A 16,977-nucleotide genomic window follows, 5' to 3' on the forward strand; every position below is an offset into this window, starting at 1 on the left:
CCCCACCCCAGTCTGACCTATCACCCTCACCTTGACCTCATTCCACCTATCGCATTTCCGACGCCCCTCCCCCAAGTCCCTCCTCCCTACCTTTTATCTTAGCCTGCTGGACAAACTTTCCTCATTCCTGAAGAAGGGCTTATTCCCGAAATGTCGATTCTCCTGTTCCCTGGATGCTGCCTGACCTGCTGGGCTTTTCCATCAACACATTTTCAGTTCTGATCTCCAGCATCTGCAGACCTCACTTTCTCCTCATTCAATTAACTGAACAAAACACTCCCCGCCCGTGGCCTTTGGATAAGTGAGGTTCCTATGTAATGTACATCTTTGGATTATGGGAGGAAACCGGAGCACCCGGAGGAAAGCCACGCAGACACAGGTAAAATGTGCAAACTCCACACAGATTGTCACCCGAGGCTGGAATCAAACCTGGGTCCCTGGTGGTGTGAGGTAGTAGTGCTGACCACTGAGCCACCATGTTGCACTCTGCTACAGACTTTGTGCTAGGTTTAGTTAAGATTATACCCAGGTTGATTATGCATTGCTGTCAGCTGCAAATCGAGCTATGTCCGAGAAACAGAGGAGCTAAAATTCTTTGTGAGGAAGACCGCATTTGAAAGATTTTGTGACTTGAGTTTGCTGACCTAAATGCTGAGTAGACTGCAGAGCCACTTTCAAAGATCTGTCTGAGTTGTACCTGCCATGTAATGTGCAAGCTATAGTTTACAATTGACCGCAACTTGCCTATTAATTCATGTTTATCCAATGTTGACTTTGGCGTTTAGAATAGAAGTGCTTAACTAAAGATGATACTTAATGTTTACTTTGTTTGACTATATAATAGAAATTGTCCTGATTCAAACTATGGACTCCAAACACTGCCCTCATGAGCAAGTAATTGGGACTTTGGAATTATAAATTCCCTCCTGTGTGGAAGCAGGCCATCTGGCCTATTGAGTCCACACTGACCCTCCGAAAAGTATCCCTTCCAGACTACTTGATGATGTTAAGGGATTTCTCCCTTTATCTATGGACAAGTGCTAGCACTTCCAATCTTTTTGTTGTGTACCTTGCTGTATGCATATTGACTGTTGGCTTTGCCTTACCAGTAATGTAACACTTCAAGGGTATTTCATTAGCTTAAAATGCAGTGGGAAATTTTGGAGGGAATTCAAGGTGCTGTATAAAAATGTAAATTCTCTCTTTCTTCTTGAAACGTTGTCTTCAAAAACTGGAGTATGGAGCAGTACTCTGCTCATATACCGAAAGGGAGGCTAAATGGGAGAGCACAGAGAGTGAGTTGGGTTGGATCACTAAACTGAGCATATTGGGATGCATCATTAGATTCTGGCCAACGGATTGAACCGAGTCATCATTAGGAAATGAGAAAGAAGAAAGTTCTAGCAAATGGCTCACCTTTCAGTCAAGGTTCTTCAACTGCGCTTCCCTTTCCTGACACAGCAATAGGTCTTTCTGAGAAAGACACACATTGGGAGTTTGCTGATGTAACTATTTAAGAAAGAGTAACATTTTGTTCTGCATTGCTTAATTCATTGAATGAATTTCCTCCATTATAGATATTACATTGGTCAACTTCCAAATAGTTTTCAAAAATTCAAAATTGCTTTTAAACAGAAAAAGTTGGAAATGCTCAGCAGGTCAAGCAGCATCTGTGCAGAAAGAAAGTGTTCATGTTTCAGTATTGGGACCTTTCATTAGGTGGTGAAAGCTGTAGTCCAGTTATATGAGAGGATAGAATTTGGTTTGAGCTGTTAAATTGGATTCAACTGTACAGCATATTTATTGAAATGTGGCTTTTTTGTTGCAGACGTATAATTTCACAAAACAAGAATGACACCTTTTGCACTGGATCACCTCGGCGCTACCAATTATGCCAAATCCAGGTAAAATTTTCTACTTCTGTGTCTCAAAGTCTGTTTTATCTTATTTCTTTCATCCCCCCCTCATTCTTGCTTCTTTGGTACAAACTCACTCGCAAATAACAATGTCAGATATTCAATGCTTCTCCTTCATTGAGTCTGTACTGCCTATGGTCACCATTGGATTCATTTTTGGGATTCTACCTGGTCTGACAGTCACCGACCTCGCTTTAAATGAATCGCAAAAAATTTACTTTTTCCCTTTATCTGCCCAACTTCTTATAAACAACAACTAAGATTCAAGGGTCAAACAGAGAAACTTTGCGATTGCCACTGCAGAATGGCACGCACCTCATAGTACCAGACCATCCTTCTGTCAGCTTTGGCACAACTGATAGCACTTACCTCTGTGAATCAGAAGATTTTCTCTACAGTCATGAGATCCGAGCATTGCTGGCTGGGTCAGCAATTATTGCTCATTCCTAATTGCCCTCAAGAAAATGGCGAGCTTCCTTTCCAAACTGCTGCACTCTTTGGAATATAGTATACACTCACAGTGCTGTTAAAAGTTTCCAGGATTTTGGCACAGTGACAATGAAGGAATGGAGATGTCTTTCCAAATAAGGAAACTTGCAGGTTGTGGTGTTCCAATGTGTACAGAGTCCTACAGCACGTAAACAGACCCTTTGGTCCAACCCGTCCATGTCAACGAAGTTCCCAAACTAAACTAGTCCCACTTGCCTGCATTTGACCAAATCACTAAATCGTTCCCATTCATCTACCTATCCAAATGTCTTTTAAATGTTGTAACTGTACCTGCATCTACCACTTCCTCTGGCAGTTCATTCCACACACAAAGCACCCACTGTGTGAAAAAATTGCCCTCGGGTCCCTTTTCTAAATCTTTCCCCTCTCACCATAAAAATATTCCCCCTAGTTTTTAACTCACCCAACTTAGGGAAAAGACCTTTGCTATTAACTTTATCTATGTCCCTCATGATTTTGTAAACCTCAAGAAGGTCACCCCTCAACCTCCTTCACTCCAGTGAAACATGTCCCAGCCTATCCTTATAACTCAAACCCTTCAGTCCCAGCAACATCCTGGTATGTCTTTTCTGAACCCTCTCCAGTTTAATAATATCCTTCCTATCGCAGGGCAACCAGAACTATATGCAGTACTCCAAAAGTGGCCTCAACATCCTGTACCACCTCATTAGGACATCCCAACTCCTATACTCAATAGACTGAGCAATGAAGGCAAGTGTGCTAAAAGCCGCCTTAACCACCCTATCTATGCATGATGCAACCTTCTCACAACCATGTATCTGAACCCCTGGTCTCTTTGTTTGACAACACTACTGAGGAAATGAAAATGTGTTGCTGGAAAAGCACAGCAGGTCAGGCAGCATCCAAGGAATAGGAGAATCGACGTTTCGGGCATGAGCCCTTCTTCAGGAAGAATTTGCATCCTGAAGAAGGGCTCATGCCCGAAACGTTGATTATCCTATTCCTTGGATGCTACCTGACCTGCTGTGCTTTTCCAGCAACACATTTTCAGCTCTGATCTCCAGCATCTGCAGTCCTCACTTTCTCCTTGAACACTACCCAGGACCCCGCCATTAACTGTATAAGTCCTGCCCTTATTTATTTTATCAAAATGCAATACCTCACATTTATCCAGATTTATCTCCATTTGCCACTCGTCAGTCCATTTGTCCAATTGATCAAGATCCATTTGTAATCTTAGATAACCTTCTTCACTGTCAACTATACCACCAATTTTGGTGTCATCTGCAAACTTACTAACTATGCCTCCTAAATTCGCAACCAAGTCGTTTATATAAATGAAAACATAAGTGGACTGAGAACCGATCTCTGGAAAACTGCTGGTCACAGATCGCCAGTCCAAAAACTAACTCTCTATCACCACCCTCTGTCTCCTACCACCAAGCCAATTTTTTATTCAATTGGCAAGCTCACCCTGAATCCCATCTGGTCTAACCTTACTGATTAGTCTACCATGCGGAACTTTGTCAAAGACTTTACTGAAGGCCGTGTAGACAATGTTCAATGCTCTGCCCTCATCAATTGCTTTGGTTACTTTCTCAAAAAACTCAATCACTGTTTGTGAGTCATGATTTTCCACACACAAAGCATTGTGCTGACCTTGTTGTTCAAGCTGGTGTGGTCATGGATTTTGAACTAAATGTCGAAATAACCTCCCAACACCAGGTTATAGTCCAAAAGGTTTATCTGGAAGCACTAGCTCTCAAAGTGCTACTTCTTCAGCAGGTGGTCGGCAACTACCTGATGAAGGAGCAGCGTTCCGAATGCTAGTGCTTTCAAATAAACCTGTTGGACTATAACCTGGTGTTGTGTGATTTTTAACTTCGTCCAACCTGGTCCAGCAAATCGAAGGAACCTGGATGAGTTGCTACAGTGCATTGGAACACAGGAACAAAGGAGTCTGAGTAAGCCATTCAGCCCATTGAACCAGACTTGTCATTCTAGATCACGGCTGATCACCTCGACAATGTCACTTTCTCACACTGTCTCCATATCCCTTAATATTCCAGAAGGTTCTGTCCTGAACCTTCTCAATAATTGATCTTTCACAGTCCTCTCCGGTAGAGAATTCCATCAATTCACAGCTCTCTGGGTGAAGAAATTCCTTCTAATGTCAATTTTAAATCACCTGCCTCGTAAGCGGAGGTTGGTTACCCTAGAACCCGGGGACAATCTAGAGTAACATTGCAACTGTCGCATCCTGTCACATGCAACACTGACTCACACATGCAGGTGGTATACACTGCTGCTACCGTGCACTGGTGTGAAGGGAATGAATGTTGAAAGTGGTGGATGGGATGCTGATAAAACCAGCTGCTCTCTCCTGGTTTTGGTGTTGTGTCTCTTGAGTGCTGTGGGAGCTGCAGTCACAAAGTTGGCAATAGCCCATCTCATTCCAGTCCCATACCTTGTAGATGACAGACAGGCTTTGTGGAGTCAAGTGGTGAGTTACTTGCTGCAGGATTCCCAGCCTCTGACTGGCTCTTGTAACTAACGACAATAGTTATTTGTCAGGTCCAGTTGCATTTCTAGTAACCCCAGGATGTTGATGATGGGATATTCAGTGATGGTGATGCCATTGAATGTTAAGGGGAGATGGTTAGATTCTCGCTTGTTTGAAATGGTCATTACCTGGTACTTCTGCGGCACAAATGTTATCTGTCACATGTTAACCCAAGCCTGGATATTGTCTAGGCCTTGTTGCAATGGAACATGGACTGCTTCAGTATCTGAGGTGTTGCAAATGGTGCTGAACATCGTGCAGTCATCAGTGAACATCCCCACTTCTGACCTTACGATAGAGGGAAGGTCACTGATGAAGCAGCTGAAGCTGATTGTGCCTAAGTCACTATTCTGAGGAACTCTTGCAGAAATGTCCTGGAGCTGAGATGATTAATAATTAATAAATGGTCAATTAATTAACCATAACCATCTTCCCTTGTGCCAGGTTTGGCTCCAGTCATTGTTTCTGAGTTCAGGTCTCAAGTAAGATACTTATGGACATAAATATTGACTGACATGTCAGTGCAATATGAAGTGAGTGCTGTATTGTCAGTGATGAGATGTTGAACTGTGGTCTCATTTGCCCTCTTCAGTGATTGTAGATGATCCAAGCAGTATTTTCCAGCCAATGTTTACCGCTCAATCAACAGAATTAAAGTATGTTATCAAATTGGGTGTTCATCAGAATTTTCGGTGAGCAGCAAATACTGCGGTTTTCTCACAATACGGCAATAACTGCACTTCAGAAAAGTATGTAATTCATTGTAAAGCATTTGATGATATTCTGAGGTCATGAAAATGTCATATAATTGTGAGATTTTTCTTATTCTTGTTTCTCCATAGTCCTGTCCAAATAATGGCATCAGCTTCAAACAACAGCAATGCTCAGCTTTTAATGCCAAAGCATTCAGTGGGCGATACTATCACTGGGTTCCACTGTATCCAGGTAAGGAGCATGGTAGTCATCTTTAAAACCCCATCTTTTCAACCACCCCTTGTGACCCCCTAACATCACATCCCTTAGTGTCATTAGACTCCAGAAACCTATTGATATCTGTCTTGAATCTGCTCAGTTGTTGACCTTCCAAAGCTGTATAGGCTAGACATTTACGGAGAATCATCACTGAAGAAACTGCTTCTCATCTCCATCTTAAATAACTTGCCTGAGATTCTGAAATTGTTCCCTAATTTTAGACTTACCAGCCAGAGGAAACACCCAATCTATATTCACCCTGTCGTGCTCTGTAAGAATCTTAGATGTTTCAAAGAAACATAGGAACAGGAGGAGGCCATTTGGCCCGACGAGCCTCCCCTGCTGTTCAGTATGGTCATGGCTGATCACGCACTTCAAAGACCTTTACTCTCACCATCCCCATTATGCTGTATGCCATCAGTGATCAGATTATCAATCTTTGCCTTAAATGCATGCAAAGCAAATTTATAAGGTTCACAACCCACTCAGTAAAACCTTTTCTATTTTGTTCTCCTGCATCCATAGTCTTTGTTTCATTTTCCCTCGCTTGCTATCAATGTAGCACGCTCCCTGACCACTTGCCTTTCTTCAGTGATCTAAACTATGGGGATGTTTCAGAGCTTAAACATTTCTTGCTGGAAAAGCGCAGCAGGTCAGGCAGCATCAAAGGAAAATCGATGTTTCGGGCATAAGCCCTTCTTCAGGAATGCATTCCTTCTTCATTCCTGAAGAAGAGCTTATGCCCGAAACGTCGATTCTCCTGTTCCTTTGATGCTGCCTGACCTGCTGCACTTTTTCAGCAACACTTTTTAAAACTCTGATCTCCAGCATCTGCAATCCTCACTTTCATCTATGGGGATGTTTCACCATGTTTTCAGCATTTTCTAGTACTGTGGTGAACAAATCAAGGATTTTGTCATGTACTTTAGCAAAGTCCAAAATGAGTTCTAACTTGCTTGCTGATTGTTCAACTATGATGCTCCTCGTAGGCACAATATTTTCCACCACTATTCACCATGTCATGTTAATGATAACAGTGTAGTAATCAGTCACTCTTCAGGACAACCTCTTTATTAATACTAGTTTCTTTTGGTTATTATTTAATGAGATTTCTGGAAGATTTTCTGTAACTTATTCCATGAAGACAGCTGTAAAGTAACTGTTTAGTTTTTTTGGTACATCCACATTGTCCATCATGTATTCTCCAGTCCTACCTGTAATGGTTCCTGCAATTGTCTAAGCTAATCTTTTCCTTTTCACATACCTAAGAAGCTTTTACAGTCTGCTTTAATATTTCTTACTCGCTTGAATTCACATTCTTTTCCATTGTCATTTACTGTGTTTTTTTTGTAAATTGAGAAAATTTTTAAAATTTTTTACAAAATCACTACAAAACATCATAACAATCTTATTATATAAGAACAATAACAGTAAACAAACTACTGCTCTACCTCAAAAACCACTGAGGAGAGAGGAAAAAAACCTACAAAAACTTCAATTCAATAAATAACTAAAAAAGCTAAATTAAGCCAAGTTGAATCAAAGTAGATTAAGTTGCATTCAGTTAAGTTACTGCACTCAGTGCAATCCCATCAAAGCTCACCACCACCAGGATCTTCAATAAGCATACCCATATTTGTTCGGAATTCTTCCTCCCACGGGCCCCTGGACCTCCAGACGTAGCCCTCATGACTACACAAAGGTCCTGGTCACTGTAGCTGACAAGTCTGTATCTATGACTGCAGATGCTGGAAACCAGGTTCTGGATCAATGGTGCTGGAAGAGCACAGCAGTTCAGGCAGCATCGAGGAGCTTCAGCAAAATCGACGTTTCGGGCAAAAGCCCTTCATCTGATGTGCTCTTTATACAGAAAAAACCGACATTGATGGTTAGTCTCTGTAAGTCAGATATGAAGAGGAGAGTGCTTCAGTCCACGGGCGCTCTCTCAGTCACCACCCTCTATTATTTGTTAGGAGGTAATGTCTTGAAGGACATTGAGCGGCTGTGCGGAATCTGGACTCAAGAATTGGGGGTGGAGATCTCATCAGAGGAGTGGGAGGATATTTGGGAGAACGCAAGGAAGATTTCGATTTGCAACAGGACACAGGCTATGCAATTGAAAGTACTCCACAGGGCTCACTTGCACTGGAGCAGCTTGCGAAATTTAAGACAGGAGCGTCCCCAATGCGCCCAAATGTAAAACAGATGTTGGTACTCTTACTCATTACTCTTACAAAAGCCCTTCATCTGAGAACTGCTGTGCTCTTCCAGCACCATTGATCCAGAATCCCAAGTCTGCATCTATGTAATTCAGAAAGGGCCGCCTTTGTGTTTTCTGGTGCACCATACTTGTAAGGAAGTCCAGGGGGATGTGCTCCATAACTAATCTACGCCACCCCGAGAGTCCCGGGAGATTCTCTGACACCCAGCTCATTAGAATGTTCTTCCTTGCACAGAATGAAAGAATATTAAACAGTTTCGTCCCATGCATATTCCAACAGGGGAGATTTGGCACATCCAAGAGGATGGACAGTGGATCCACCTTGACCTCAGTTCCCAAAACCCCTTCCAAAACACTCGCTATGGCACCCCAATACCTACAAAGCTTGTGGCGTGACCACAAGCAATGAGTAAGAGTACCAACATCTGTTTTACATTTGGGCGCATTGGGGACGCTCCTGTCTTAAATTTCGCAAGCTGCTCCAGTGCAAGTGAGCCCTGTGGAGTACTTTCAATTGCATAGCCTGTGTCCTGTTGCAAATCGAAATCTTCCTTGCGTTCTCCCAAATATCCTCGCACTCCTCTGATGAGATCTCCACCCCCAATTCTTGAGTCCAGGTTCCGCACAGCCGCTCAATGTCCTTCAAGACATTACCTCCTAATAAATAATAGAGGGTGGTGACTGAGAGAGCGCCCGTGGACTGAAGCACTCTCCTCTTCATATCTAACTTACAGAGACTAACCATCAATGTCGGCTTTTTCTGTATAAAATCCCTAAAATGAAAGTAATGAAAGACGTCCCTCCTAGATGGCTCACATTTCTGGCTCAGCTGCTCAAAAGACATCATGACCTCTCTGTCGAACAAATCTCCCAAATAGGACACTCCTCTAGACTCCCAGAGCTTAAAGCCAGTGTCCACCGACCCTGGATGGATTCCTAACATTCCTACTATGGGAGTGAATTGGGAAGGTTTTTGTAAATTGCCCTGACCTTATTACATTATTCTCCATGCTTTAACTGTGTTATGGACAATCAGATTTCTGCAATGGTCCGTAACAGTCCTCATCTTGTCCATAAACAACAAATTGATGAGGCGGCATTTTGCCTGGGAGGTCTTGATGTCTAGCCAGATTGACTGCAGGTCCATAGTCAGCCACAGAGGATAGATAGTAGGGAATTCAATTGATATTTCTTAAAAGCTGTTTTCGCATCACTATACAACACTGCCACCCATCTAGCAAAAACCCCTCCAAGACCAAACTGCTCCAGTACATAAGAGGTATGACCACTCCACCTAGTCTTGCACTTTCTCTACAACCAAGGAGGCTACCAAGCCCAGAATTGACCCTTGCTAGCGTACCTGAACCATGTTTAACACTCTTCTAATATTATTAGTAGACCTACGATCCTTAATAAAACCTGTCTGGCCCTCCTTTATGATGAAGGGCAAAACCCTCTCCAATCTCAACGTCAGCATTTTTGACAGAATTTTAAAATCCACATTCAGTAACGATATGGGCCTGTTCAAAGTGCAATCCTCTGGGGCTTTCCCTTTCTTGAGAATAACAGAAATATTTGCTTCTCTCAGAGGACGCGAGGCAGTCCTGACAGTACAAGGAGTTGCTCGTATCCAACAGTTGCCCGGCCAGCATGTCTATAAACTCCTTGTAAAACCCATTTTGAAGTCCGTCTGGGCTCGGTGCTTTACCACTCTGGAGCTGCCTCACCACCTCGTGTAACTCTTGGATTGTCAGAGGGGTCTTCAAAAAAGACGCCTGTTCTGAAGTTACACCTGGAAGGTCCAGAGTCTTAAAAAAGGACTCCATCTTTGTCAATCTGTCCTCACAGCCTCCAACTGGTACAGCTCAGAGTAGAGCTTCCTAAATGCTGCATTAATCTTTTTGGCATTGCAAGTAAGACTACCAGCACTCTCTCTAATGGATGTGATAGATTGGGCAGCATTCCTTCATAATTTTGTTTCTTCAAATCTAGGACCATAGTTTTAGAATTAATTATTGCTTTCAAACTAAATGCAAAATTGTTTCACATTATGGTTTCCCAAGTGCTTTTGTAACAAGGCTTTCACATTACACAACACTAAATCCAAATCGCCCGATCCAAGTTAGCTCCTCAGCCTATTGCTCCAGAAAGTATGGAATTGTGGGAATGTCACTGGCCTAGTAATCCACAGGCCCAGGCTGAATCTCTGGGCAGACGGGTTCAAATCTCACCAGGATAACTGATAGAATTTGAATGCAATTAACTGATCTTGAATATAAAGTTAATCCAAGCGATTGTGACAATAACAACAATAATCAGTTGTTGTGAAAAAGAAACCCCATCTGGTTTACTGTGTCCTTTATGGAAGGAAATCTGCCATCCTTACCTCATTTGGCCTACATGTAACTCCAGACCTACCGCAACACGGTTGACCTTTAACTGCCCTTTGTAAAGGTCTGACAAGGTACTCAGTTCAAAAGCGATGAAGAATGGGCAACAAATGCTGGTCTTACCGGCATCCTATGAAAGATAAGAGAACACGAGGTATACACACCAGGAATTCATCTCGCAAAACATTATTGCTGATTTTGTTCACCCAATCTATGTGTAAGTTGAATTCACCCATTATTAGTGAAGTACTAATATTGTACACATCACTGATTTCCTGATTTGTACTGTGCTCAAATTGTTCACCAAAGGATGAGGCTCCTTGCTGTTTATTAGCTCCATCCAAAGTGATTCTAGATCTTGATCTTCCCATCCTCCCTTACTAATGTAGAAACCTTGTCTTTTGTAAAAGTCTGATTTCAACTATATTTCTATTTTGCGTACCTCTTACTGAATGCTGGATTTCCTTGGATGTTCAGTTCCTGATCTTGATCACCGTGTAGCTATGTCTCTGTGATGGCAAGCAAATCATACCCGTGTACTTCAATTTGTTCATTGAGACCATCAGGCCTTTTGTAAATGCTGTGTATATTCAGACATTATTCTCTATTCCTCTCAACAGATGACCACATTAATATTTCTAATAAACCATGTGACTTGCAATGCACCACTATTGATGGAGAGAGGCAGTTAATGGTTCCTGCTCAGGATGGAACATCGTGCCGAGACCGAACCTATCAGGGTGTCTGCATTACTGGCCGATGTGAGGTAAGGTTGATGGGTTTGACTGAACTTTGAAGAATCCATCAAACTGCATTGCTGGAAATCAGCCCTCCATTGACATGTTAACAGTATTTAAGAATAAAGGCTGGACACTGGAGTGCAATGTAGTCACTTTAGATGCTAGTCCAACACTGAATTTTGATTCTGCATCAATATTGAGTTGCATTGAATAGGTTAAAACAGAAGATAGTCCATTTTGCCACTTAGTTAGATTGTGCCTGGTTTGTCTTTCAACTCCATTTGCTCCATAGCTCTTAAAAAACTGCATGTTGAAGAATGACTTTGCGGTGTTGTTTAGTCTCAAGAGGAGAACAGGATCATATGTTTGAGGATATATAGTAATTAGTAAGGAGTTGAGGACTGGATCTCACCAAAGTTAACATCAGAAAGAAAACAGTTTGAGAAAAAAAAATGATGGTACAAATCTATTGGAATAGACTGGGACTGTTTTCCCTGGAGGCCGATGGCTGACCTTTTAGTGGTTCACAAAATCATAAGAAGCATGGATAGCGTGAATATTCAGGAGCTTTCTCCTGGGGTGGGGAGTCCAAATCTAGAGGGCATAGGTATAAGGTGAGAGGGTAAAGATTGAAAAGGGATCGAATGGGACAACCTTTTCATACAGAGGGTAGGGCGTGTATGGAATGAACTGCCAGAGGAAGTGGGTGGAGGCTGGTACCATTACAGCATTTAAAAGGCATCTGGATGGGTAGATGAAGAGGAAGGGTTTAGAGGGATATGGGCCAAATACTGGCAAATGGGACCAGATTAATTCAGGATACTTGCTCAGTATGAACAGATTGGACTGAAGGGTCTGTTTCCACACTGTACAGCTCTATGACTCGACTGGTTAATTTCCAAGACCTGACCGTTTCCACCACAAGGTCTGAAAGGAAATGGCTGAGGAAATTATAGATGCTTTGGTCATGATCTTTCAAAGCACTCTTGATTCAGGGATTATCCATTTAAATTGGAAAATTGCGATTGTACCTCAGGTATTTAAGAAAGGTGAATGAGACAAATAAGGAATGTACCAGTTAGTTTTGTGGAGCTTATTGGAATCTGTTGTTAATGTAGGTAATCTCTACCTGTCAAAGGCCGAAGCATTTTGAGCCGATTGAAGGGAGCCAGCATGGAGTACTATCATCAGAAAAGAAGGAGATATTGGCCTTAATGTACTGAAATAGAAGATATACTTTTAAAAAAAATACTTTGATATATTGAACTTGCTGAACATTATCCTTGGCTAGTTCTTCCTCCCTGAGAACTTCCAGAACACTGAATGGATTTAGATTAAAACAGGAACCTCAATATAGTACAATGGCACAGTAAGTGGACACAGGGCAGTAGTGATAACCTGAATGAAATAACTCCACAGAGGCTGGCATCCCAACACTAAGCCACCCTTTATTTACATGTGGCAAGTCCTTAACTCTAGCTCAGCCTCATCAGAATCTGCACCCAGAATCTCTGACACTCCTGTTTATATCTGTCTGAGTGGACCAGATGTACAGTTCCTATCAGCAAACTAACTTTCTCTGTAGTGCAGCTGGCTGACCTCATTACAGTCTCTACATTCCTCCCTCTGCCTTCGAGGACATAATCTGGTCCTTTTTCTCGGAGAGCTTCCTGGGGATTTTGTCACTGGGTTAGGTTCCTCCAACCGGACGCTGTGTAAAGCGAGGGAGCCACCTCTTGCGCCAGGAACACCTTGGTAGGAATTTACTCTCTTCCTCTGCTGGCAAAGGTGTCAATGCGGCTACATCTGTCATGCCCCTCTCAGACTCCGCAGTCTCATCAATGCTTCTCAGAGAGGGTGAACCCACTGGTTCTGGCAGCCGTTCCAACTGTTCTGAGGAACTGGACATGTTTTGCTTCCACACCGTTTGTGAGTTCGTGGCTTTCATATGGTCCACGTGCTTGTTCTGGACTGTCGCACCATCCCGAACTTTACACGTTACTGGTACTGACCTCCTGCCAACCTGCCTCTTACCTGTGGTTCTTACACCAAACGTCATTCCTTGTAGCAACTCTTCCCTCTCGCATAGTGGAGTCTTGGGTCCAGCACAGGCATTCCTGATGTTATTTCACAAAGATATCCTCCCGAAGATTTAACCTGTTGCAGTCTTCTCCCCATTGGCAATTCTGCCGGTGCTATTCCTGTGATCAAGGAAGATTCACTTATTGTCTCGGGCAACTGTCTGTGTGGAGTTTGCACATTCTCCCCATGTCTGCGTGGGTTTCCTCTGGGTGCTCTGGTTTCCTCCCACAGTACAAAGATGTGCAGGTTATGTGAATTGGCCATGTTAAATTGCCCATAGTACTAGGTACATTAGTCAGAGGTAAATGTAGCGGAATGGGTCTGAGTGGGTTGCTCTTCGGAGGGTCGGTGTGGACTTGTTGGGCCAAAGGGCCTGTTTCCACCCTGTATGGAATCTAATCTGGACAGGCCTGGATCTTTGTGTCCAAAGTCTGATACTGTCAGCTGTGACTGGAAGTATGTACAAAAAGTTTAAAACCCTTACAGACAGTTCCATTGGTCGTACCACTGGTAGTGTACTTGCTAGAGGAAGGTGGCTCAATGCATCTGCCTTTGCTTCTCTGTCTCCCAGATGGTGTTCCAACTTGTAATTATTGGAACTTCGTATTAGAGTCCCCCGCTGAATTCGGCCCAAAGCTGTGGGTGGCACAGACTCGTCCCGTTTTAAGCAGACCTAGTATGGGTTCGTAATCTGTTATTATCACAAATTTTCATCAACTGAAGTATTGGTGGAACTTCCTGTCTCCAAAAATGACCGCCAATCCTCCTTCCACTACCTGGACTTATTTATGCTGTCCATTAGCCAAAGCCTTTTTTCAGAAGTTGATGCAAAGATGGAGGCCAGGTTGTACATGATCTTTCTGTGATAATTTACCAGCCCAAGGAATGACCTATGCTCCTGGACAGATGTTGGAGCCGAGGCACCTTTGATTACCCTCACTTTATCTTCCAACGGATGTAACATGGTCTTGTTGAATTTATGGTCCAAGTAGGTCACTTTGGGGATGGCCTGGAATACACATTTTTCCTTTCTTAGTTGTATGCTGATCTGTAAGAAATGTCTAAGGACGATGTCTAATTTTTCTAAATGTTCTTTATTAGTCTTCCCTGTTATCATCTAGATAAATGGACCTTGCAAAATGTTCTCCACTGTCCACTGAAAAATTGAACAGGCTGACAATATCCCAAATGGTGGTCTCATATATTGGGACAAACCGTTATGGGTATTAATTGGAGCATACTTCTGGGGATCCTCAACTAAAAACGCAATTGCAAGTGAGCGCGGCTCATGTCTACTTCCAAGCCCCTCTGCTAGCTTAGCAATTAAATTCTCTGTGCGAGGATTTGGGTATTTATCCAGCTGCAAGAAACAGTTTTCATTTGTTTAAGATCCCCACAAAGGAGCCCTGACCCACTTGGCTTCAAAATCGGTACGGCCAGTGCTGCCTGTTAAGGAAATTGAACTAATTTGATGGTTCCTTCACTTTCCAGCCTTCTGATTTCTGCCTCTGCTGTTGCCCATAATGGCACCAGACAGGCGTTACAGAACCGTGGAATTGCTTCCACGGTCAACATGCAAGGTGGCCTTGACTCTTCTGATCGTCCCTAGACCTTCCTGAAAGACTTGAGGGTATTAAATTCAGACTTCACTCGGGCAGCCATTTTCTAATTGAAAAATATTGAGCCAATGTAGGTCAATCTTTCTCAAATCAATTTTGCCCCCATCAAGCTTGGGCCTGAGCCTTTTACAACAATCAGCAGTAACAGAACCATTTGCCTCTCATTAGAGACTGAAACCAAAGTTGTATTCTTAATCTATAAAAATTCCTCAGTATACATTCTCAGCCTCGCCGAGGTCTTGTGCAAACTTAAAGATTTGAGTCCAGAGAGAATCTTGTTAGAGACTGGTTCTGCAGTCACTGATATGGCCTCCATTAGAACTGGGTAATCTTTTAACCAGGCTTTTATTTTGCTTGGTTCTGATTTGGATGTTGCTAAGCAATTTAACTGATCTAACCCAGGTGGACTTTCCAGGGTATGCACTCTCCTGGACACTGGCTTATGAATTCTCTTACTCAATTGAGATCTGATAGGACTCTTCTGTTTTGCATCTGCATACTGGTAGCACCTACAATGGCTTGCTGGCCTGGATCCTGAAGAAAATTTTAACCATTTAGCTCAGGCTTGGCTTTGTTTTGGGCTTTGCTTTCGGCTGACCTAGAGTGCCTCTAGTCAGCGTATATCCCGAGAGGGCACATGCAGTTGCCTGCACTGAAATGGTGTTCCCCAAGCACAGTCGAACAAGCGAGGGTGTCCACTTTCATTGGAGGACCCTGCAACTTGTGTGCTCCATTTGCTACATTTTCCAATGAGTCAGGCAGGGCTGCCCTCTCTCTCCTGCCTTGTTTGTGTGCTGCATAGAGCCATTTGCTGAGTCCATCAGGAAGGCTGCGAGCCTGAGAGGGGGTGACTATTCCTGGCAGCGGGGGCCTGCAGGTTAAGGCCTCCCTGTACATGGATGACATTGCTATTTTCTGCTCGGATCCGCTGTCCGTGCGCAGACTCATGTGCATATGTGACCATTTCGAACGGGCTTCGGGGGCCAAGGTAAACCGAGGCAAGAGCGAGGCCATGCTCTTCAGGAACTGGGCCGACCAATCCTCGATCCCCTTCACCGTCAGGACCGACCACTTGAAGGTGTTGGGTATTTGGTTCGGGGATCTGGGGCATGCGCCAAGTCTTGGGAGGAGCGTATCAGCAAAGTGAGGCAGAAACTGGGCAGATGGAACCTACGGTCGCTCTCCATCATGGGAAAAAACCTGGTCATCAGGTGTGAGGCACTGTCATTGCTGTTATACGTGGCACGGGTCTAGCCTGTTCCCAGAACCTGTGCCGCCGCAGTCACTCGGTCCATCTTCCAGTTTATATGGAGGTCAAAGATGGACCGGGTCCGAAGGGACTTGCTGTACAAAGATCTGGGCAACGGGGGAAAAAATGCACCCAATGCCACCCTCACCCTGATGGCCACCTTTGTGTGTGGCTGCATCAAGCTGTGCGTGGATCCCCGGTACGCAAACACCAAGTGTCACTACGTACTGAGGTTCTACCTGTCCCCGGTATTGCGAAGGATGGGCCTGGCCTCGCTGCCGCGGAACGCTCCGAGTAGTTGGACCGTTCCGTACCACCTGTCCTTCTTGGAGAAGTTTATGAAGAAAAGCACCTTTGACCACAAGTTCATCAGGAAGTGGTCAGCACGTAGTGTCCTTGAGACCCTTCGGGAAAAGGAGAGGGCGGATCCTATCGAGCGGTTCCCTGAGCAGACTGTCAAAGTCAGTTGGTAGAATGCCTCATCGCCAGAACTTTCCAACAAGCACCGAGACATGGCTTGGCTGGTGGTGAGAAGGGCTCTGCCTGTGAGATCCTTTATGCACGCCCGGACTCTCAGCCACACCGCACGCTGCCCTCGAAGCGTCTGCGGGGGGGAGGGAGACTGTCACACACCTCCTTCTGGAATGTGCCTACGCAGAAGAAGTCTGGGGAGGAATGCAGTGGTGTTTGTCGAGGTTCGTCCCGAGCAACGCCGTGACGCGGGACTCCATGCTCTACGGCCTGTTCCCCGGGA

At 43.9% G+C, this 16,977-nt stretch overlaps 1 protein-coding gene across 3 annotated transcripts in view; it reads left to right on the forward strand.

The window, feature by feature from the left end:
* si:ch211-267e7.3 (ADAMTS-like protein 2) overlaps positions 1-16,977 on the forward strand; it is a 127,133-nt gene that overhangs the window by 41,643 nt on the left and 68,513 nt on the right. For all 3 annotated transcript variants that reach the window (XM_043700011.1, XM_043700009.1, XM_043700010.1), the window contains 3 exons: positions 1,829-1,904; positions 5,793-5,895; positions 11,154-11,299. In XM_043700011.1, coding sequence (XP_043555946.1) covers positions 1,829-1,904; positions 5,793-5,895; positions 11,154-11,299 — 325 coding nt within the window. The remainder of the gene's footprint in view (positions 1-1,828; positions 1,905-5,792; positions 5,896-11,153; positions 11,300-16,977) is intronic.

The sequence above is a fragment of the Chiloscyllium plagiosum genome, chromosome 11 (genome assembly GCF_004010195.1).
Source record: "Chiloscyllium plagiosum isolate BGI_BamShark_2017 chromosome 11, ASM401019v2, whole genome shotgun sequence".
Taxonomy (NCBI): Eukaryota; Metazoa; Chordata; class Chondrichthyes; order Orectolobiformes; family Hemiscylliidae; genus Chiloscyllium; species Chiloscyllium plagiosum.